Here is a 24,904-nt window from a genome sequence, read left to right as displayed (position 1 = left end):
CCAGAAGCAGAAGTGCAGCAGGTAAGAACATATGTTCCCATTAAGAATTGCAGTACATAGGCCTTAGTAATTACTGCCCATCCTCTACACTGATCACTGCTCCTTCATCATACTCCCTGTGGCAATGACCTCCATGCTCCTGCTATCACCAGTTTTCTCCTTGCTGCTGCTGAAAATCAATGCTTGTGTTCCCTCTGGCTCATGCTTTTGGTCTGTGATTGACACTTTTTTTAGTGGAACTAAAAGGCACCAGTGGGTTCCTCATACACTTTCAGTGTGAGGCTAATGTCTTTTATAATGGTTTGCAGAAAGGTATTTTGAACCAAATTCTTTAACCCCCAAGAGGAATTTTAGACAACTATTTGTTTGCGAAACAATACTTTATTAATAAAAAGAATTATAAACAGTAAGAAAGAAACCCCAATTTTACACTGAATGAAAAATCCAAAATAAACTCCCAGTAACGTGCCTTAGTTCTTTACTCTCTGTACAAGAAATTCCATTAGGTAGTAAATTCTACATCCACATTCATCCAGTTGTGGGGTCCCCAGCAGGAGGAAGGACATAAACCTGTCAGAGCAAGTCCAGAGAAGGCCACCAAGGTGGTCACAGGGACAGAGCACCTCTCCTGTGAGGAAAGGCTGAGAAAATGGGGATTGCTCAGCCTGGAAAAGAGAAGGCTTAGGGGTGATCTAATTGTGGCCTTCCAGTCCCTGAAGAGAGCCAACAGGAAAGATGGAGAGGGATTTTTTACAAGATTCTGAAGTGACAGACAAGGGGCAATGGCTTGAACTTGTAAGAGAACGGGTTCAGATTAGATATGAGGGGAAAATTCTTCACTGTGCAGGTGGTGAGGCACTGGCACAGGATGCCCAGAGAAGCTGTGGCTGCCCCATCCCTGGCAGTGTTCAAGGCCAGGTTGGATGGGGCTCTGAGCAACCTGATCTAGTGCAACAATGTCCCTGTCCATGGCAGCAGGGCTGGAAGTCAATGATATTTGAAGTCACTTCCAACCCAGGCCATTCTATGATCTAAAGATGACTGAAAGTACAAAAGAGCACCCTTCTATGCAGAACAGCTGCATGGCTAGACAGATGTACCAATACACACAGAAAATCACTTCAGTGACTAAAGAAGCCATGCTTTGTGTAGCACCAAGGGGAGAATTCTGTGGACCAAAAAAAATTCACCAACAACTGCAGGCCCTGAAATGCTGAATTAGGGACATGAGTGACCAATTTCTGCTTGCAGTTTCATCTCATCTTTTCTCAAGGGGAATTTGTCAATAAGGGCAAAGAGCTCAGCTGGTGTTGCTGGGAAGGGGTAGCGCTCCTTGTCCATGCCGTGCTTGTCCATCACCACGATGTTGAAACTGTAATGGGGGATCCTCAGCAGCAGCCTGCAAAGCAAGGAACTGGCTTTGTTAAAGGGCAGCACCAGCCTCTTCAGTCTGAGCAGGGGAAGGTGGGCATGGGCACAGGGGCTACACAGAGAGTAGGTTTGGTTTCAGCATTAACGAGGAGCCAGATAAAGAGCAGGTGCCTGCACGTGTCAAAGTGACTGCACCCAGCTCTGTTCTCTGCCAGTACCCACTGCTGTCACAGGAGTGAAACAAGATCAGCCAAAAAAAAAAAAAAAAGTATGAACACTGCTTAAAGAAATCCTTGTGATGAAGCTTGAGTTACAAGACAGACTATTTACTTTCTTGCCTTCCACTTCTTGGCTTTCCTTGGTATAAAAAAATCACAGTAAGAAAAAGCAGGACAAAATTATTGGTCTGCTTTCACTGCTACTAATAATAACAATCATCTCTGGCTCTAATTTTAGAGGAACAAAAGTCACTGCTAATCATGGAGAAGTCCTTCTTCCAAAGTGGTGGAAGTGGTCATTTAAGCTCCTCTAGTAGCAAAAGTTACATAAGTAACAAAAGTTTATCTGTGGTGCTCTTTTCATCTTTTGCTTGAAGGAGTGATGTACTAGAAGGTGCTTGGATATGCAGTCAGTCAACATCATTAGTGTGGGGTGAATAAAATCAGGCAGCCACGAGAGAATGAGAGAAAGCTGCCATGAAGAAGAACCTGGGGGGATTTTGAAAAGGTGTGAAGCACCAAAATTGGCCTTCCTCAGCCTCCTAACAAGTTTGAGGGCTCTAGGCATAGTCTTGTTGCAATTAGGGAGCTTGGCCATTAAATTCAAACTAAAATAAATATTAAAGCTAAGCAATAGTGAAAGAAAACTACCTTCATCTTGTGCCATGTATTACCTAAGAAAAAATGCTTCTAAAAATCCAAATGCTAAACTTCTGTGCTTTCCAAAGTTTTAACCGGGGCACTTGTGCTCATTAGCTTACTGAAATGTCAATTCTGGACAACACCTTTATTCTTAAGAGGGCATTTCATATAGATTTGATCATCTTGCAGAACTAGAAGTCTGTAATTCACACACTAAGCAACAATAAAGGGCAGGTCATACTATACTAATTTCTGAAACACAGCTTCATTAAAGGTTGCAAGAGATAAGGGAATGAGATGTTAAGAGAGCTCATTATTTTCTACACAGCCACAAGAAAACCATTTCAACTTTAGTAAAAGTATCTTTAGTTTTAAAAAAGAGTGCTTTCGTGCTCTCCTTTTTCTTTTATGGAGAACAGGTTTTTTTTAAAAATCCCCTCTCTGCTGTGTCAGCAATTTTCATTGTATTCAATTAAAACTTACTCCCTTTCCTCAGGCATATCATAGATCATGTTGCTTAAAATGCTCCTTGACTTTTTTCTAAACAACTCCTTCTTTTCCTGCCAATGAGGCCTTCACTTTTGGCTTTTTTTCCTCTTCCAGTCCTTAGGAAATGCTGGCATTTGAAGTCTTCCTTTCAAGTGAAAACCAATCCTCTGCCAGTCTAAACCCAAGTCAAAACAGTTTAGGCACCTCAGTAAAACTGCTGATGCTGCAGGCAGGCTGGGGAGGCTGAGATAATTTCCTCTTTGAAATACTGCCCCATCTCATTCCTACATATGGGACTTCAAAGAGTTTCCCCTTTAGCCTGGCCACAACCACCACCAGCCCTGGTGCAGAGGATGAGCTGTCTCTGCCATTTGGGGCTGTCCTTGCAAAGGAGCAACTCCAATACAAATACAGACAGACTCTCAAGTGTTTTCAGTGGCAGCACCCAAAAATACAAACTTATATGCCTATGAACATAGTCATACTAAATATATAATTAAATAAGTTTGTTATTGTGTTTTAATTTGCTGCTAGTAAATTAATCCCCAAGTGTGCTCACTGCTACTTTCCAGTGTCTAGCTGTGTACATTGGAGTGGAATACATGGTATTTGGAGAGTAAGATGCAGGGATCAAAAGCAATGCAACTTGTAGGAGAAGGTGCAAACACAACAGCAGTGAGAGCTTCCTTTACCTGAGCTGCAGGGCAAGTGATGGAGGCAGCAGCTTCACTCCTATTCTTCCTATCAGTGTTGGGAAGACACCCACCAGCTCCACCACGGTGACGTGCCGCAGGTCTAAGCCACACTGTGCTGGCTGCAAGGGTTCAGAGGAGAGAGAGGGGGGTTGGTTATCCCTGAGAGAACAGGGGGATGTTTTGAGTGTGCAGCAAGAGTTCACAGAGTCTCCTCTGCTTAAGTTAGTTAAATGCTTTAAACTGATTTGAGAGCATGTTTTGTAAACACTCAAATTCTCACAGCAAAGAACTGGAGCTTTGTGACTCCAGGGGAGGTTAAGTAACAGATTCTCAGATACTCTAAGAAAATCAACACATAGGGACCACCTAGGAGAAATATCAACTTGTCTCTATAGTTATATGAGAAGATGCCAGGACACTAAGCATTGTACCAATAACCTAATTTGGAAATCAAAGCAAGTTATGTGAAACAGAAGTTGACTGTAGAAAGTTTTCTTCCATGCCAACTCATTTGCTTGCTGCCAAGAAGTGGAAAATGTACTATAGCCATTAAATTCAGTTTGATCAATATATTGAATTTTCTTGCCAAGTTTATCTAATAGGAAAAAGGAGCTGCTTTCTTTTTTATTTCTTAAATACAAGTGTAATTTAAGCCAGCAGTAAAAAACATCATCATATTCATATCTCAATGATTATTTATACTGCATTTTGTTACAATTTGTGAGAAGAAAAAACAAGATGGGAGCACCTGTAGCTGTGAAAGAATACAGGACTGGTTCCTTTCCTTCCTTTCCCTGAGGACACCGATAGATTTTGGAGATCTATCCCTAAGACTAGCAAAAAGCTAACAAGGGCATCACACTTAGAACACATAAGAAAGAAAATGATCAGGTGTTTTGTGCTTTTTGGAACAGAACACCCCAATGTTATCTCCAGCACTCTGGATGATTTCTGTGCTGTGGCTCTGGTCCTTTGTTTGCTGGTGCACTTTTTATTTCTGAAGCTATTCACACTTCCTTGCATTTTAGTTGCAAATTCTGTAAGCCTGGTCTGCATGAGCTGCTTAAGAGCTGGAGGCTTGGGTTTGTGGGTTTTTTTTAAACTTCTTCAGCAGCTGAGATAGGGAATTATTATTGAGCATGAGTTAAATTAAGTTGGGGAGAATGGAAGGGCCAGAACTGCCTGGGATTCAGTGACTGGTCAGAGGCAGCAAAATCCAGAATGGAGCTGAGTTAGAGACTGGGGGGATATTTCAACTCAAACCCCTGTGAAAAGGATTAATCTGGAACCATGACTGTTTGAGCCAGATCTTCCAGTGGCTACAACATAAAAGCTGAAATTTTTGGATTTATGTAAAACAGTGGAACTTGTCCTCTTGTGTCTTTCTTTAAAGAAAAAAAATAGCTGCACATCCCTCTCAAATGTGTTTTACCTGCAGCATCCCCAGCTGCATCCTGTAGAAGAAGTTAGCAGCAGTAGGAGTTGAAATAATCAGCAGTCTCCGCTTCTCATAAAACTGATCCAGAAGTGCAGCTGCAGTCCTCACATTCACATTAATATTCATGGCTGGAATAAAATTAAAACAAAAGCTATGAAGCACACTGAAAACAGGTCAATTTCTAGAGGTAGAGTTCAACAGCAGAAACACAAGAACAAGAATCAATAATAAAGAAGACAGGAGTGAAATGCTGGCCTCATTGAAGCCAACAATTTTACTGTAGACTGTTCCAGCTTGCACAATGGATTGAGTCCAGAATGTGACATTTTGTAGAAAGCTTTGAGCTAAAAAAAACTCTAGGAAAGAGCAGTCAAAGGTGACAAAGGCTTCAGCTGTTAAGTGCAAACTGACAGAGGAGACAAAAATGATGCTGAGTTTTCTACCTCTGGGACACTGCAGCTGTATTCACCCCACACCCCCTTCCCAAATTCTCACTGCCCTAAGCATCCCTGTGCTGGATTCCTCCTGGCAGAGTGGTGAAATACTCACTTACGTGCACAGGTTGGCTCCACTCCTGACCACCCCAAATTGTACTGGCAGACTCGAGCAGGGCTTCCTTGCAGCTCATAGCCACCAATGCAGGAGAACTCACAGGTAGCACCATAGTTATTGCCATCACCTGAGCACTTGATGTAGCCATTATCTGGGGCATTTAACTTCACACAGCGCCTGACTTTGAGCAAGAGAAAAAACAAAAGAAAATGAAAGACACAGCATGAATCACCATTTGTTACTGAGGCAGCACAGGTCAGCAGAATACCAGTACCAAAGACATTTTCTGTTTGCTTTCTGTGTTATTAGTCATGCACTTAAAAACCCCAAACAACCAACCTGAACTCCCCCATCCCTCAACTCTTATGTGAAATGAAACAGATGTGTAGGTGTATGCATGGGACAAAAGGTCATGGAGCAAAGGGCTGAAGCTAAAAACCATAGGTCACCTCTGTATATTCAACTCCAGAGGTTAACATCTGGACCTGTGAAAGGGCAGCCCTGCTTGAGAGATGTGAAAAAATGCCTTCACCTCCTCATTTCAGCAACTCACAAGCTGTGTAGTAGGAGAAGCTGGCAGAAGGGAAGGGGTGGAGCTGGAGACAGGGCTGATCAAAGCAGCTCTCCCTGGATGTGCAGCAATGCTGCAGACCTGGCCCCCAGGGTCTTCAGCAAGACTCTGTTCTCCCTTTCAGCATCATCACAGAGTTTATATACATAGACATATGCAGATAAATACAGAAATGAGGACATTTTCTAATTGCCTACTAAGCCAGGTGCAAATTAGTGTCTGTATTTACAGGTACAACATCATCCTTACCTCTGACTTTAACAAGAAATTTGCAGGTGCCTTTGTTTTCAGCTCTGTCATACACAGTATATTGGATTTTGTGGTCGCCTTCTGGAAAATGTGACCCTGGTGGCAGGCCTTTCAAAATAACACTAAACCAAGAGATAAAATAGGACAGACATTCATAAATTCACCAGCATTTATTTGCTCACAATGCTGTAAAAGCATGAAGAGGGATGTTTGTGGCATGCTAGGATTGTCTGGCTGCCTGCAGGACAGAAGACTTGAGAGTAAGCAAAGGAAGAAGCTGGGCAGCAGCAACCAGAGTATTTAAATTTGCCACCTACAGCCTACCCTGCTGAGACAAGGGGGTTGGAGTGGGCAGGGTCTGCTCCTTTCCTATAAAACACTCCAGTGTAGCCAAGCCCATCATGCCCAGAGGAGCTCAGGCTTCCTTCTCTTTACATAAGAAAAAGTCAGCATTAAGAAAGAAAACTTCCAGCCTCTTACAGTGGGGGATGTATTCCTAACTGGCTGCTCTGAACTGCTCCTGTGATTGTCATTTGTGACTGTTAATATGTACAGAAATGGAACAGAAAGTGAGATTCAGTGTCACAGCAGAAGGGTGTGGTGATCCACAGCAGCATTTTCACCTGGAATTTGCCCCTGTCCTGCAAACAAGGTGGGAGAATTCAGGAGTGTAAAATATAATCTCAGTATTGAAGCAGAGAGCATGTAACCAAAGAGGTTTCCATGTAATGGAAAAGCTTTTGTACTCCTGAAACTGTGCATTTAAGAAGAGCACTGCATACTCTATAAAACAGCAGTTTAGCAATATTTTAAAACACAGAGGTGTGATTTATGGAAAAGCTTCCACTGAACCAAGAGCTTGGCTCTTCTGAGCTGGGAACAGTTACTTGTGTGACAGAGTCTACATGAGATACTCCCCATTTTTTTGCCTATCAGACATTCCTTTGTCAGAAAGACTTAGGAATTTCTTCATTCTGACATTTTCCAAGTTTTTATTTTACCAGGTGTAGTTTTTGATGTTGTTAATTGTCACCAAATTGTTACACCAGACCTCAATGCCAATTAATTTTTTAATTACATAATGAATTCTTCTTTATGAAATAATTAAATTATAGCAATAAAAGGGCAGTATCATTGTCTTTCATTAGTTTTTTTGTGTTCACATGAAACTGTAAACACCTTAAAGCTAAACAACTTTGAGCTTTTAAGCTTAAGCACTTCACTAATGTAATGATGTAACTTGCTTACTGAAAGAAACAGATTTTCCATACTCCTACTATTACAGTAATCCAGATAGACTGACCTAAATCCTGCATGATAAAAATGGGAAAATCAGAGACAGTAGTAGAAGGTGAGAAGGGTGAGAAGCATACCCTGTTCTTCTGGAAAATGGGACTGTGAAACCATAGAAAGTGACAAAGAAACTTTTGAACTGTAATGTCTAAATTCAATGTTTAAATCCATCAAGGTTACAAACAAGAAATGTAACTTTAAAGGTAACTGGGAGAATCTTGGACATCAGCAGCCAGCACTACCTTAGGAAGAAACCTAAAGATGACTGCAGATTTTATTTTGTGACACACCTTGTTTTTTTTAAGACAGTCAAACTTACCTCTTCTGTTACCTCCAATGCACTACTGTTTTCATTGTGATGTACAAAAGGTTACTTGGTGTAAGAAAACTTGTTATTTATGAGACCCGCTGAGAAACTCTGCAAAACACCTCCAAACATGCAATTCCTTATAGAGCTATGTGACAGCCATAAAAAAGCACCTTGGATGAATGAAGGGAAAAGGGTACCTGGCCTGCTGAATTGCTAAGAGAAGAGTAAGAAGGGGGAAAAGCAGAGTGCAGAGCCTTTCACCTACTCGGTGAGGATGCCGTCGGCGGTGTCCCGTCCCTCAGGCGTGTCCCAGAACACGCGCGCCGTCACCTTGTTGGGCTCCGCCGATTTCTCCTTCACGCTCGGGCACTGGATCCTCGGGGGTTCGGTGTCTGTAAAATGAATGTGACAAAAAAGGGCACTGCAGCATCTGCCAGAGCTGGGCATTTTCTCACAGCTCCTTCCCTGCTGTCAGCCCAGCACCAACTCCAGCTGGCCTCCTCAGCCCTGGATTCATCCCAGCCAAGGCAGGTGGAGCCTTACTTCTCACCTTTTTGTAAGAAGAGCTGACAGTGATCAGCCCTTTGCAATGCCGAGAATCCAACTACAAGTAATTACTCTAAATTTCTGTATGTAGTTCAGTTAAAAAGTCATTTTGGATGGCTTTGAACTCCAAGGAGGGATGTCCAAGATCATACCCAGGGAGTCTGGATGTTCTGTTTATCTGTATCCTTTTCTTTGTCCATCTGTGCAGTTGTGAGGATCCAGGATACCCCTCTGGCTGTCCTGAGCAGCCAAGACCCCTGCCAGGGGTCTCAGAGACCCTGGCACAGAGCCCAAAATGCCTGTGGTTTTGATTATGACCCATGGAACAAGTTACCAACCTTAGATGAAGATCTGCAAGGCATGACAAATTAAGCAGAATGATAGTGAATTTATCACGAGGTGAAAAAGTAGATTTTGGGGTTTTTAGAATGGAGGTTCAGGGGGCAAGATGGAGGGATCTGGGTGTGTCCAGCCTTTCTCCTTCTTCTTCTTCTTGGCCTTCATCTTCTGCTGTGATGTTGGCACTTTTAGACTGGTTTAGAGTAGAAGCTCACTGTCTAACATAGGTGATAGGTATTGGAAAATGATTGTAAACATTGTATATGTAGTTTTTAGTATAAAGATGTAACACTCTGCCCCAGGGGCAGAGTGCCTCTGCCTGTAGTGCTGAGCACACCTCAGCTGGACAGAAGAAAGAATTTTATAGATAAGATACAATAAACAACCTTGAGACCATGAAATCAAGAGCTCTGACTCCTTCTTCAAGCACCAGGCTGGGAAAAGAGACTTTCTAACATTTCTCAGGGTCACTCTGACCAGCTAGAGACCCCGACATGCAGTAGTTGATGTGATTAAGAACATTTTCAGAGCACACTGAACATCAATATGTCTCTGCACAGTAACTCTGCATGTTACTCTTAACATGCTGGTTATTTTTCCTGCAGTAATGGCAAAATGAGAAACAACAGAAGACTGGCACAATTACCATTTTGTGGAGAATCAATATTGCATTTGATTTTTTTCCAAGTAACTCTTATAACAATGTCTTATATCAGTAGCTAGCACTAGTAGGAGAAGCCTCCCATCAATACAGGCTCAGGATGTGACAAAAGGATGACTTAGCTTGGTGACAGCCATTTACCACAACCTCTGTTATACAAACTGCAGGAAAAGGCAATCTTTGCAGAAGAAAAGACAGGGACATTTTTCAATCTTCTAGAGGAAAGTATCTATTTCAATACATGTTACAGTGCATTAAAGATATAATGGAAATATTATTCAAGTGAGTATTGGCATTTTTAGATAACTAATAACCAAAACCAGCTGTACATTGATTTTTCTTTTAATCAAAATTATTTCAGCAACATGAGGGATATCCTTCCTCTTACAGGGTGGGGGCAAGAGATAGTCTGCTTTGTTAGGACAGAACACTCACTAACTATAAGGACTTCTCTAAGTCACTGCTACAACATATCTAATTTAAAAAAAAAATCTTTTTTCCCCCTTTTAGTGAATACATGTTTGACTACTGAAAGGCCTTATGCCTCTCCTACATGGATTTTCACTGCAAAGCCCACATAATTTAGTGCAAAAATGCTACACAGTGCAACTGCAGTATAAAAGGGTAGAGGAAAGCCCCTTGTTTCCAAGAGCACTTCAAGTTCAGGTCTGAAGTAATCTTAGTCATACTCAATGCCAAAAGCTGTGGAATCCCCAGGACACCTCCATGGCATGAAGTTTACCAGCCTATGCCTCTGATCACAGCATCCCTACTGTGCACAGTGCAACTCACTGTATATCAAAGTTAAGAAATTAAGCAGCCTTTTGCCTTTGTATTTCATTGCTCTCCCCAATTTCACTCCTCAGCTGTTCAGCCAGTCCTCTCCTGGCCACTGTGTAGGCTGCAGCTCTGTAACTCCTGCATTTCACTAAGAAACAAGTGTTAACTGCAAATGTCATTGTACTGTTAGAACTATGCCTGGCCACAATTATGACTGTGATGTCTGGTCACAAAAAAAATCTCTATCCTGCCTACCAAGAGGTCAAAATATAACCTTATTAAACAGTCTGCTAACAGCAGATCTCACTATTTGCATACAGGAACTCTGTGTACACAAGATTTGAAGGGACATTCTCCAAACTACACAGTATCATCACAACTTAAATCTTGGTGTTACTTTTACTGGGTTACTTGGGACTTGTAATCCTATGCAACAACTGGGACTGGAAACCCTCTGCAACAACTACTCTACATTTTTGGAATAAAAAAGAAGTGTTAGTACTAACTTAGCCTCTTTACTGCTTAAGGTACTTGCTTTACTCTGCAAGACAGCATCCTTTGTAATAAGCTCACCATCTCTGCACACAGATGAGCTTCTGAAAGTGCCAGAAAATACAGAGGACAATATTTTATCATTTCCAAATGTAAAAGGTTTGTTTTTCTTCCTCTGCCCACACCACTGAGAAGGATAAAGCTTGTTTTTACAAACAAAAACAAGAGACACCACAAACAGTCTAGACCCAAGCAGCTCATTTCTACATTTGTACAACACCAAATCACACGAAATCTGAAAAATACTTTATGAGCATCAGGCCACAGTGGAGAGGCTCCAAAGCTATTTGCCAACCTAGACTGAGCCACAGGCATTCTGAGGAAAACCAAGTTATCATACACACAAGACACTAAGCACAAACACTCTACCACCCACATGCTTTAAATTACTGGTAGCCATTTCAGATGGCCCAAAAAATACTTTCCTTTGTGGGTGGCTGCTGAAGCTTTTATCAGAGACTTCCCAGAAACAGGGGCAGCAGGCTGAGACTTTATGTGCTGAAATTTCATTAGTAGTCAGAAAAGTTAAATCTCAGTATTTGTTTAGCTCTCTTTTGATTCATGTATATAGAAATACTTCTTCCAGCTGAGGTTCCCAGGAGACCACTGGCTATGTAATGAAAATTGCTGGCATAACTAGAGTGAACTAAGCTGAAATTTAAATTAGCTCACTGCAACCATGCTGGTAACTACAATCCATTCACATTCTCTGGATATATTTGAAGACCGTGATCCCAGGGAAGAAAAACAGTTTAGACAATGGGTTGTTGTGGGAGTCCCAGCTGCCGGGGTCTCAGTTGTTGATTTCTCTGGGTCTGGACTGAAGGCACTTGAGACCATAGTTCATGTTCACACTCCGGTGTTTATTATTTCTTATCAGTAAAACAGTCTCACAAACGTGAGTTCAGCAGCTTTTCATTAGAAGGCACAAAATGGCCAACAATCTCTTGTTCCAAGGTCTTTAAGCCCGAACTATCCAATGAAGAGCTGACACCTGGATTATTTTCCCTTTTAACCCAATAACTGATCCCAAAGAGCTGCAATGGGGACTTTTCTGCCCAATTACAAAATGCCACCCAAACCCATGAGAAGAAGGAAGAAGCAGCATGAAGAAGAAACCCAGGACAACACCCTGTGCCCTCCATCTTGCTTCCATCCACAAGATACTAAAAGATCCCAAAATCTGAATTTCTCACCAAGTGATACACCTACACTGCTCTTTATAATCTATTTCACATTTTTGTGGATTCCAGTCTATCTTGAAGTCTGGGAAACTTTCTCCATGAATGAGAGTCAAAGTCAGTGCTCCCCTGGGGGTGAGGGCACCCCAGAGCAGACAGAGAAATATTCCTGGTGCCCTAGGTTTCCACAGGTTTACTTTCAAACCTGTTTTTAATCATTAAGCAGAAGAGAGCGTGATAGATTCCAGCACAGAGGACATGCTGGAAGAGCAGCACAATCACCACAGTCTATCAAGAAGTCACTCAGGAATCACCAAAGGCTATTACAATCATTGTAAAGTGCTGCCCATTTACACCAGACTCATCACTATTAAAGTGGCAATGTTTGGCTACTTGCTTTGGACTGAAAGTACTGAGTGACAGAACCCTGCACCCTTGGAAAACTGCTCTCTGCTTCCTTAAGAGGGACAGAATTGGTGCAATTTTGCCTGACAGGTGGGAAGAATGATGCATCTGACTCCATGATATCAGAAGGCTAATTAATTACTTTATCATACTATATTATCCTATATTACATCTAAACTGAAACTGAACAAGAACTCAACTGAACAAAATCTCGTGACTGTCTCCTGACCAAACATCAGGACACAGCTTGCACAGATTGGTCAAGAAAACAAAATACACCAGAATCCAATTACCAAATCCCTTCAGGTAAACAATCTTCCACAATGCATTCCACTTGTGCACAAACACAGGCACAGCAAATGAGACAAGAATTGTTTTGATCATTCTCTTCTCTGCTCCTCGCAGGTTCAGAGAACGTGAATCCCACAGGACAGTAGCTTTTTCTCCCCATGAACTGGATAGAAAAGGCCTTTTGGAGTTGATGTGTGTAGGACTTGGCAGTGGCAGGTACCTTGGGATGAGACCACACACCCCACAGCTCACTCACCAACGCAGGCCGCCGGGCGGCCGCTCCAGGCCTTGCTGTCCATGCAGGTGACGATGCGGTCCCCCTTGAGCTGGTACCCTGGGGAGCAGTAGTACTCACACCTTGAGCCAAAGTAGGCACCATCCAGACACTTGAAGCCCCCGTTGGTTGGCATGGACAGGGTAGGGCAACGCTTTTCTGGAAAAGGAAACAAAGGCTTGTGGAAACGTGTTACCTTCCCTTTGCAGTAATGCACATGTGGGTATTACACAGAAATAAAGGCACAGCTGGCAAACAACAAGTGGGAGGAAGTCTTGTTCCACGTGAGGTTTTTCCACGCTGTTCTCATTAGCTGCACTTCAAATTTAACTCTGATACAATATTGAATGAGAAAAGGGATGACAGGTACCTATTCCTCTCTTCTCAGAAAATGTTTTACTGTAAGAGCCCATTTAGACACCTGGTATAAATTGTGTCACCTTAGAAAGTCTAAGATGGGGAATATTTTAAAAGAGCTTTATGGCTCTGTCATAAAACTATTCCCACAAATCAAAACCTCTCATCGATAAAATATTCCCTATCTGCCAAGAGTGTTTGTACCACTGAGATGCTTATCATGTCATGCACCCATGTGAGAGCTTCAACAACAAACAAATCTACATATCTAAGCATACTGCCAACCTGTAAAATAATAAAAATAAATCAATCCAAAGATCAGATTCAATGGCAAATAAGAATTTATTGTCTGAAGCTGGAGTACAAGTCACACACACAAAATTTTGCAACCACTTACGTTTGCAGAGCACCTTCCCAGACCAGCGTTTGCTGGACTGGCAAATCAGCTGGTGAGGGCCATGCAGCTCGTAGCCCTTCTGACAGCGAATATCACATCTTGTGCCCAACACATTCTTGTAATATTCCCCTTGAGGTGTCCTGCAGTTTGCATAACCATGTTTCACTTTAATGGGGGAGCACCATGGTGTTTCTGACACAGAGAAGAAAAAAAACCCCCCACACAGCAATTAGAAAAATGTAAAAGTTCAGACAAAAATATAAAACCACTTTGCTTAATCAAGGTCACAGAGAAGAAAAGGAAAAAACCCTCTTATTTAAAAAGCCATCAATCTTTAAATTGGAGAACACTGCAGAGGTGCACTTATACATGAGGAGGTCAGCCCTTTAAAGAAGGGAAGCTCTTTTTTATGACAAACATTAAAGATTGAAGCCATTATATTGGAGAGGTTGTGAGGGCAGGTGGGGTTTTACTATGCTTTTTGTCCATGGAATAAGTGTGCCACCATGTGGGCAGTTTGATGACAACTGGGTCGTTTTTCCCTCTTGTTTTTAAGCAGACACATTCAACTTTGTTAGACCTAACTTTTGCTCTTTGATAGAAGTTTGCACTAGGAACACCCTGATCTAGCTGCAGTTGTCAACTTTCCACATTGAGCTTAGTGCTCATTAAAAAAAAAAAATAAAGTTCTGCTTCCATAATAATCTGTGCCTTGCAAAACTCAGTGTTGGTTCAAGCTCTCCCACAGTTAGAAGATACCACTTACATAAATCATGTTGCCAATATGTCACATTGAACCTGTTCCAATTGAACCTTTATTAACTGGCCAGGGCTATGCTGTAAAATATTCAGGATATGGGTACCCCCACCTTGTGAGGATTTAACACCACACTGTAGTGCTGATGAGAAGAGTACCAAGTAGAGACTTCCCTTCCCAGCCAAAGTTTCACATTCTTTGTTTAGCTTTGACAACAGGGTGCACCAAGAAAATGGGCAGCTCCTCAGTATGAGTTTCCAACACAAGACTGACTAAGCCTGCCTATTTCTCAGATCCAAGATTTGAGAAGCATGTACTGGCAGAGGAGAGAGGGAGGGAGGGGATTGCAAAGCAAAAAGGAAAGATGACAAATCCTGAAATCCTGCGTGACAATGTGTGACATGAGGGAGGGGCATGAAAAAACACTGGAATTTTGCAAGAAGGATGGAAAAAAACCCCTGAACAAACAAAGCACGGGATTTTTAGCCTTCATACTTACATTCACAAACAATATTAAAAAAAATTCTAGATCACATTTGGCAGATGTTCACTCCTAGCTCAATTCCCCCTTAATAACTCAATAGTTACAAACAAACAACAATCAATACAGCATTTCTCATACATGGAATATTTATATTCAGTGTGCTACCTCTCTAGGACATATTTACACTTTCTCAACAGAAACTACACTTTACATCTGTATTTTTCAGTGCTGGTGGTCCTGAATAAACACAAATAGCATTTGCAGACTAAAATCAGAGACTAATTATCAATCTTTTGCCTAGACCAAGGGCACATTTCCTCTAGACTAATCCATTTCTGAAGCAGTTGTACTGTGATATGCTTATTTTTGTCTTTCAGCAATACAAGTAAAAAACCCTTTACAAAGATGTGTAGGTGAAATTATTCCCAGTGTCACCAAATACACAGTAACTGAGGCACAGGACACAAGCAGGCCAGTCTAACAGCAGCCCTCAGGTTAAGGGTAAAGTACAGTTCAGCTTTTTGGCTCAGCCACACAATCACCCCAGCTCTGTTTCTTCCCACCTATAAGCCTGTTTTCTGAATGTCAAATGCATCCTCTGCTATTTACCTTACAATTATACAAAGTACTTTAGTGGAGAGTGGGTTTTGGTTTGGGGGTTTGATTTTTTTTTAGAACTATTTCCTGTCCTTCACCCTCATCTCTATCCCACAGCTCCCACAACACATTAAAAAAATCTCCACATCCACTGCCTTGGGCCATTTTGTTGAGGGGCTGTACCACAGTGGCTTCCATTTTTCATGCTTGTTGTGCACCAAATGAAAACTGAGACAAGAGATGAGGAATGTGAGCTAATGGGAACAGAAATCAACTGCTGAAAAAATGAGTGATGCCAACACCCAGCTCTGCCTCCTTAACTGCTACCCCAGGGCTGCTGGTGCAGTCTCAGGCACCACCTCTGACCACTCTCTGGGGGACTTGGATTCACACCCTCTGTCTCATTCACCTCCTGGAGAAATCCTCCTGCTCCTGAGCTTTCCCACAATCTCTGCTTCAGTCGTCTCATGCCCAGACTCTCCAGCCTTTTTTGTCCCACTTGTTCTTCCCATGCCCTGAGACCTTAAACTTCCACTTATTTACATGTTCAAGCTTGGAATACCTCCTTAAATAAGAACTAGGCCTCAGTTTTCCAGCAGAAGGGCTTAAACCTGAAGTTACTAAGACAACACTGTCTGCAAGGGCAGGACTGGGTGGATGAAAACTCATTTGGGCTGAGCTTTCACCCCAGACAGTTATGTGATCCTTCAGCAATCAGTTCAAGACATTTATGCCTTGGTTTTCCACGTGTATAAACTCCAAATGCACATTGCTGACTTCCTTTGTAAAGGGTGTTAAGACAAATATGCTTTGCAGGCTAGGAGGCTAATAAAAAAATAAAGAGGGCAAAGAATCTGTTTCAGGTATTGCATATTGCCTGAGTTTTTCTGTAAATTTTTGTGGTTTTACAAACACACTTGATTTGAGTAAACAGCTACCCACATATTCATATTTTTAAAAGATAACTAACAGGTAAAAGATGCTGTTTAATGCACAAACACAACATTGAAAAGGTAAAAGCCTTTCCTGTACTATCACTGCAGCTACAGTGGTTTGAAGAAACAAAACAAGCTCCTACACAGAGGCAAAATGCATCTTACATTGGACCAAATGATTCTGCCAGAAAGAAAAACAAAAGCAAACATGCTTTTTGGATGCAGATAACTTGAACAGCTTAGGAGGCACATCTGTTTGATTTAAAACATTACAATGCTTACTCTAGAACTGATTGTGATTAGAAGAAAGTGGGTGAGGCAGGGTTTACAAGCCATTTACAAATATTGGGGGTTAGACCAAGCAATTCTGCTGGAAAAAACCCAGCTAACTTGAAAAGCACATCAAACAATACAACAAAGTTTTAGATCTAAGTTTGTTTATTTTTAAGTAAAGGCACATATTGGTTTTCAAAGGCCAAGCAGCTACATAGAGCACTTGTAGAATATTAGGTTTGTGTGAGGCCCCAAGGGGTTACATAAGCTGTTCCCTGCCTCAAGGCAAGATCAGCAGTGTTCCTGAAGGCTTTGGGGATTATAAAAGCTAGAGATTTCCCAGACACCTTTTCTGGAACTTCACCGTCTACACCAGGCTCTGTTCACCCAACTGAAATTTGAATTTTTAAGTACCAGGACCTATATATTGGTTTCTTGTTTAATAGAAAGTTTGCGCCTCAGCATAAAAAAGAACTAAAAAGTCCCTCAGCAATACAATATCCTGAATTTTCACTTAGTATTGTATCCTGTGTTTGAAACCACTGGAAAACAGGCAGCAAACAGAAATGGTTGAAGCCCCAGTGCTGCCTTTAGAGCTATGGACACTGCCTGATCATTACAGTATCTGAGAAAACATAAAGGAATGAGGATCACCAGAGCAGTGGCACTGGAGCTGTGATGAACACAGCAACTGCTGTACTCAGGAAACATTTCCTCATGAAATGTGATCAGAGATGCCAAGTGGCAGGAAGGAAACCACCTTCTAGAGCCCCTTGGTCCTGTTTGAACACCTTGAGCCCTTCCTTCACAAACAGCACACAAAGTGACCAGCTGTGCTGCTGCTTGCTGCTACCCCAGCCAACAGAGCTGATGGTTCACCAGGGAAGGAGGGAAAAACTCCTTAAAAATGCTGTAGGCACAGAAAATCTTGGCCATGTTTCTCTGGAAAGCTGAGCAAGTGGGAAAACATCCAGATGAAGACAAAAGGGTTTAGTAGGGGGTCGATTTTCACCCCTCCCAGTAAACTGCAATGTTTTGTTTGCAGATGTCAAAGAGGATGAATCTGTGTGCTTGCATGCACATGTGCAGAAAGAAAGATCCAATGCTGCTTGCATATGTGAACGCCAATTACAAAAATCCATTCAGTTCCTTACTTATTGGTAAGTTTTATTTGCTAAGAAATGGGCCACACCCAAAATGCTGGACTGCACATCTGAGGAGAAGCTCTGAAGATTGCTACACAGCCTGTTTTTCCTTGCTTTGTCTTTCTCCATCCCCTTCCTCCCCAAAAACCAACATAAAGATGCATGCTAATGAGGAATCAGCCTTTTCTGTTCCAATGCTTTATATTCTTAGATTTACATTGCCTGTTCCTCAACATTTGGCAGTAGTTCTTCCCAGCTTGGGGCAGTTTTTAATAACTGTGTGAACAAGTCATTATGTTTCACTTACCCTGGTGACATTTTGGCTGACACGAGTATAATCCATTTTGGATCACCATACAAAAGGAATTTACACAGAATCCACATTTTAACTACTTGCCTGCCCTGGCATGAATTGGCATTGATTTATCTTCATGATCTCTGAGTTCTTTTTCTATGTGTCTGCAGAGGATCACATGTTAGAAGGCAAAGAAAAATGACTTAACTTAAATAAAGCTTTAGAGAATTATTTGTGCACTTGTTTGAAAGCAAAATTTTATACTTGAGTATTTTACTGGGAGGAAGATGAGACATTTATGAAAACAGCAACATAGCCATAAAAGCTGTGTCTTCCCTTGGCTTTTCATAAACGTCTGAATTATTTTATGACTTACCTCTTATATGGTCCATTGATTCTTTGCAGAGAATCAATAATGTACAACAAGACACCAATGACCAGTATTTTTAAGTAATCAAAATGATGACAACTCTAGTACATCCACAGATTAATTTAGTAAAAAGAAACACAGTTACTATTTAAGTGACAAATGAAATGCTACATTTCTTTAATGTCTAGGCTTCTGAGGAATTTTGGCAGAGGAGAGTGATATTAAGACAAAAGCAGACTTTCTAGAAAATTGCCACAGCAAATGGAAGATTTACTGGTAGTGGCAAAAAACTTCTCACTCTTGCTGAATGGCAAAGTCTTCCAGAATAGGGAAGAAAACCTGGATTTGCTTTATAAATATGCCCATCCCTTCACTCATCCAGCTACATAATTTGGGTTTGGAATGCACACATGCATTTGTAAAACACATTTCACTTGGCACTTCAGGAAGCAGGTTAGCCTGAAATACAAGCAATTCTATGGAAAGAAAAAAGTCATGAAAATCAAGTTCTCTTGCATGTACTTCTATACATTACCATCAGTAAGCCCAGGTTTTGAGCCAGCTTAGCACTGATGGTTTTGTTAGCATGTATGGATAAGAAAGAGAAGCTCTTCCTGATTTTCATCATTCAACAACCTGATCTCCCAGGAGCAAAGGCAATGTAAAAGTTACTTACTCGGGTACATGAAAGAGTTGAGATCAATATTTGGTCTAATTTCCATTGTTAAAAACAGCAGAAATTAAATCTTGATCTAAATATCCATGAGAAAAAACATGGAGCTCGATCACCAAGATTGTATAATCCATGGAAAGAAAAAAGAATGAAGCTTTCTGTCAGCAAGCAGTTGATCCTCTTTAGCACATAAGCAAAGCATTCACCTTTGTATCTACTGCGTGCATAAACATCCTCATCATCTTCAAGGAGTGAATATCCTGATCCTACAATAAAAGAGAAGAGAAAAAAAACTGCAGCAAGAAAGGAATTATAATTTAAAAATAAAAGAAAGCTTTGAGAAAAGACATGCAAGATTAGGATGCAATAATCTATGCAATGTCATCAGCATGGGCTTCTCTGAAGCTCAGAGTCATAGCAGACCCACTTTATAGTGAATTTGGAAGGGGCAAATGGATTTGATAATGAAGTGAAATAGTAAATTTCTCTTCGTGCTGCTATTGGAATGTTAAGAGGCACGTGCCAAGTCACAGCTGCCCTGTTACAGCTACCATGTAGGTGATCTACTGAGCAGAGAGAGCAGAGCAGGTACAGGTGAAGGGGCTCATTAGAGGCTTCACTATAAAGTGGTTCCATAGTGTCAATGGCAGTTAACAGCCACCAGGCCAAACAGCAAAAGTAAAACGTAAATAACTCAAGTCCAACCATTCTAAATGCCCAGTAAGATCCTGACACCAAGAACAAGACATTGAGGTACATGACCTGTAAACACAAGTTACACTCAAATCAAAAACACAGATTGGTTTCAAGTATTCTTCTGGCATTGTTCAAATAAAGAGACAATAAAGCTCCATTCTTTTAAAAGCCTGTGCAATGGCTGAAAACTTAAAATAAAGGTAGAAGCTGCTTTCTAAAAACCAGAAACCAGCTGGAGCACTACTACTCAAATAAACCATCAATAAAACAAAGCAGTTGGCAAGAAATCCTTCAAAATTCCTAAACAACACTTATTTAAAATCAGCAACTTCAGAGCATGAAGCTAATCTAAATTCTAGATCAATCTTTTCTGCAAAGAAGGGCTCATACAAATTCCCCCTTTGAGGTATCCTTTTAAAAACCTTGTATGCAATGGGCAGGTACTCGGGGGCCACAGGAACTTCTCACATGGAATCTCCAGCTACAGAATTTGGGGTTATTTCATCACCGTTTGCTGACGTCTGAGACTATGGCCTGTACAAGCTGCTGCTTAAAATTAAACAAAATTATTTAATTCAGGCACCTCAATAAGCTACTGATTCCATGTGCAAAGCATGCAACTGTTCAGCAGAAATCAAACCCCCAAGAGTTTGATTTCTGTCAACATTTGTCAACAGATTCCAGTTCTTATTAAAAAAAGAAAAAAAAACAAAAAACAAAAAAAAAAAAAAAAACAAAACCAAAAAAAGAAAAAAAAACAAAAAAAAAAAAAAAACACCAAAAAACAAATCAAAATATCTGCCCAGAAAATGGTGAAACTTGGTTTCTTATTCTACCAGACTCAAGAAAACCCAGCCCATGTATCTGCAGCTGGTCCGTGGGAGCACTTCCCCAGCACTGGATCACTGGGAATCCCTCCACCAGTTTGAGCTGGGACCTGAAAAAGTGAATTTCCTCTGAAATTGAGGGACTTGTACACAATGAAGTCTTTCTATCACTTAGAATAATTTCTCTGGATTTTTAATATTTATTGTTGAGGTTCAATTTTGACACATAAACACTGACATCTGAGAGACTTCTGAACATAAAACCAACTTTTTTGCACTTGAAATCTGACTGCATAGCAAAAAGAGCAAGCTGTGATCCCTGAGGGCTTCAGGAAGACCTTGATATGTAAATTAATACTTTTCTAAGCATCAATTTTTCTGCCAGGAATTGGAATACTCTGAGCTAATTACTTACTTTGAGGGCTATAAACTGTTACCTCAGTGTTATCACCAATAATTGTCCAAATTTTAGTGTGCATTTTAGACTTTAGCATTTAAAATTAGTACATCTTAGAATTATGTGAGCTCTTATGCATTTGCCTTTCCTTAGACAAGAAACAATTAAGTGCTTCTGACAGTTTTCTAAGAAAAACTGGCCTTAAAGAGTTATTCACTGCTTTTGCCCTAAAGCAAGGCTCTCTTGATGGAACTTGACATCTCCCATTTCCAGCTCATTTTCTACTTCAAAATGAGGAGTCATATCTCTTTCCTATCAATATTTCCTTAAAAAACATAACAGACTAAGAGGTGTTGCCAGTTCATCTCCATTTTCTCAGACACAAATCAAAGCATTTCTGCCTCACATATACTCAAAACTGGCTACCAAGCCATGTAAGGGCACTGTTCTGTGTTGGACATGCTAAAATTATCACAGTTTAGGGTATAGCTGGCTCCTGCCAAAAATAGGTGTGGCAAATTTGTTCTGGCAGATGCCAAGTAAAACACATAAAATAAAACTTTAATTTAAAGATTAAGCTATGGATTTACACAATTCTGTTTATGTCAGGAAAGAAAGGATTTCTTCATTCACAAAATAAAATTCTGTTCCCATTACAGAGGCTCACATGTACAGGTCTGATGGCAAGATCAGGGCATAAGAACATAGTGCCAAGCCAGGCACTGCATACACATGAACAACACTTCACATGCTATATATAATTCCTTTGTAACAGAGAAAAAAGAAGGAGTGTGACTCAGAAGAGGCAGAAGAAAGCATTTGCTTTCCCAGGACTGACCTAAGAATTTTGAGTGTAAATTAAAGTAAGCCAGAGACAACTGCAGTGTAGCACATTAAACCAACCTGAAACTTCAGTTTACTGCCCTGAAACAGCACAAGTTCTGAAACATAAGTCCTACAAGGAATTCTGTTGAGGGAGCTAAGGTTGATAAACCTGGAGAAAAGGAGGCTCATCACTCTCTCTAACTGCCTGAAAAGATGCTGTAGCCATGTGGGGTGTGTCTCTTCTCCCAGGATGAGAGAGAGGAAATAGCCTCAGGCTGGGCCAGGAGAAGTTTAAAATAGCTATTAGGAAAAATATCTTTGCTGAAAGGGTTGTCAAAAGCATTGGAACAGGCTGCCCAGGGAAGTGATTGAGTCAGTATCCCTGCAGGCATCTAGAAGATAGCAAGATGTGGTGGCACTTAGAGACATGGTTTAGTGGAGTATTAGAAAGACACATTCTGGAAAATCATTTTACAGCAGTAATTTTTTGGGGTACAAGCCCATCCCTTCAGCTTCTGTAAACCGACCTTATCCCAGAAAGTGTGTCAGGAAACAGCGCCAGTAACTCATCACTTTGTCTACCTTAAGCGTACTTTTTATGCTGCTAAACGAACGGATAATTCGGCTTCTAATATTCCTTGTAAGAGCCTTGAAGGGAGATTCTGAGAAAGCACGGCTTTATGGCTTTATGCCACTGCGAAGTTCTGGCACGGAAAACTGCGGTGAAAGCGACGGAAAAGCGCAGCTCGGCGCTGTCATTTCTCTATTAGAATTCAGTGCAGCGGCCCCGCTCCCGCTCCCGGCCCGGCCCCGCCGCCCCTTCCTCCCCTTCCTCACCCTCGTACTCCAGGCTGGCCCGGGCGCCCAGGGCGAGCAGCGCGGCGAGGCGCAGCCAGCAGCTCCCCATGCTCCTCACGGCGGCTCTGCCCGGCCCGCGGCTGCGGCAGGACGAGGAGGAGGAGGAGGAGGAGGAGGAGCGGGAGGAGGAGGAGGAAGGGGAATGGAACGGGGACATTCTCCAACCGGCTCCCGGGCGCTGCCGAGTCTCCTCCTCCCGCTGCCCCGCCTCGCGTCCCGGGAGGGTTGGGCCGCCCGGGACTCCGGCGTCCCAGTGCCATGTGCTGTCCCCACCGAGGGGGGACTCCTGCTGCCCGCTGTCCCCCGGGACTCTCCCTGTGGTGCCCTGGCCCGCAGAGATGTGCGGGATCCCCGCCTGGCCCGGAGCCGGCCCTGCCTCAGCCAGGGCACCGAGGGGCCGGGACTGCCAGGTGCCTGGCCAGGTGTCTTCCGATAGCATCACATAATCTGTAGGGCTGGAAAAGCCATCATCGAGTCTAACCTGTGACCACCATGTCAGCTATAACATGGCACTGAGTGCCACCTCCAATCATTCCTTAAATACCTACAGGGAGAGTGACTCACTCCCCCACTCCCATTCCAATGTGTCATTACCCTTTCCGTGAAAAAAAAAAATATTCTTCCTAATGCCGTGCCCTGGTTGAGCTTAATACCACGTCCTCTCATCCCATCGCTTGTTGCCTGATGGAAGAGACCTCGTTTTGCTACACCCTCCTTTCAGGCAGCCCTTGAGAGCAACACGGTGCCCACTGAGCTCCTTTACTCCAGGCTAAGCCCGGCTCCCTCAGCCCCTCCTCACAGCACTTGTGCTCCAGAGCCTTCCAGCTCAGTTCCCCTTCTCTGGACATGCTCCAGCCCCTCAATGCCCTTGATGAATTAAAGGGTCCAGAACTGGACACAGCACTCGTGGGTGCCTCAGCAGTACAGGAGGGACAATCCCTGCCCTGGTCCTGCTGGCCACACTATTGGTGACACAGGCCAGGTGACACTGGCCTCCCCTGGGCACACCTGGCTCATGTTCAGCCACTGCTGACCAGCACCTCCAGGTCCTTTTCCTCCAGGAACCTTTCCAGCCACTCTGCCCCTAGCCTATAGTGCAAAGATCACCACATTTCCAATGTTTGTAATGCTGCTGGGAAATGGAGAACAGCAAAAAACTTTAAAAATACAGCAATAATAGCCAATTATTGCATAGTAGATTTCACAGAATAACAAAAACAAGAGAGCAAAATGAAAAACAACAAAAAAACCAAAAGCCACCTCAAAACTATAATGACACCGTGTCTTGTGCACACAGAAACAACATGAATTAAATGAACCTAGGCGGCGTTTTCTGTAGTGTGCAGGCACTGGCTACTCTTGATACTGGGAGGAAAGAGAAAGCTCCTTTCACATTGAACCTATCCTTCAAATCAGAGAAAAAGTGCTTGGGAATTCCTCCCATTTTCAAAAAGTTCATCCATGTGTAAGAAAAGAATGACCAGTTTCCACCAGTAAGTCTGCAACATCTGGATTTAGTTCATCCAGCGTTCTGCCTCAGAGTTTTACATTCCACAGTACCTGAAGGCGTATCAAATACGTGAATTTAAAACCTTAGCTCCACTGCAGCAAACTGAAGAGCTTCTTGGAGTATGGCAGGGCTAAGGTCACTATAAGACCACAGAAGTCTGGAAGAAGCACATGACGGGACAGAAAAAGCAGAAAATGGTCATGATGTTCACATTTTGAGTGTAAAAGTAATTGCACTCAGCTTTATGATGGTACTAAAAATGGAAAGCTGGGTTTTTCATCTCATTCTTTACTGGCTGAACATTAGACCCCAGAGGTCTGCAAAGTTCATGATGAAAAACCATTTGCTTTGGTGGGACCTCAGTATTTGTTTAAAAACTGCCTGCACAGTTGGGTGTTTTGTTGCATCTGGCCTGTGAAGCCTTACATATATATTTTGTTGTTCTTGGTGTTGTTTTATTATAGAAATCCTACAGTCATAGAAGGGTTTGAGTTGGAATGGACCTTAAAGCATTGAAACACAACCATTTTGTATTCAGCAATAATTGTGCTTAACTGAGAAGCAGAGGATATCAAGAAAATTGTGGCATGTTCCTGAATGCCAGCCAAGTTAATAATCTCATGTGCAGTTTGTTAGCCCAAATGAATAACT

The 24,904-nt window shown here is 42.1% G+C and overlaps 1 protein-coding gene across 3 annotated transcripts; it reads right to left on the bottom strand.

The window, feature by feature from the left end:
* Positions 1-361: 361 nt before the first annotated feature.
* Positions 362-23,505, bottom strand: SRPX (sushi repeat containing protein X-linked). 3 transcript variants are annotated; one of them, XM_071430323.1, is made up of 10 exons: positions 22,723-23,504; positions 19,347-19,406; positions 13,612-13,803; positions 12,840-13,016; positions 8,094-8,220; positions 6,226-6,347; positions 5,407-5,586; positions 4,848-4,981; positions 3,413-3,534; positions 362-1,399 (listed from the first exon to the last, which is right to left on the bottom strand). In XM_071430323.1, the coding sequence occupies exons 1-10, from the start codon at positions 23,180-23,182 to the stop codon at positions 1,219-1,221; spliced, it is 1,755 nt and encodes a 584-aa protein (XP_071286424.1). In that variant the 5' UTR covers positions 23,183-23,504; the 3' UTR covers positions 362-1,218. The 3 variants fall into 3 exon arrangements, with proteins under 3 accessions (XP_071286424.1, XP_071286427.1, XP_071286425.1); XM_071430326.1 differs by having other exon boundaries at positions 19,144-19,406; positions 22,723-22,740; XM_071430324.1 differs by lacking the exon at positions 19,347-19,406 and having other exon boundaries at positions 22,723-23,505.
* Positions 23,506-24,904: the final 1,399 nt, after the last annotated feature.

The sequence above is a fragment of the Agelaius tricolor genome, unplaced genomic scaffold (genome assembly GCF_023055355.1).
Source record: "Agelaius tricolor isolate 1412-34295 unplaced genomic scaffold, bAgeTri1.0.p SCAF_7, whole genome shotgun sequence".
Taxonomy (NCBI): domain Eukaryota; kingdom Metazoa; phylum Chordata; class Aves; order Passeriformes; family Icteridae; genus Agelaius; species Agelaius tricolor.
Note: the sequence above shows the minus strand (reverse complement) of the source record. Positions and strands in the feature narration are given on the sequence as shown.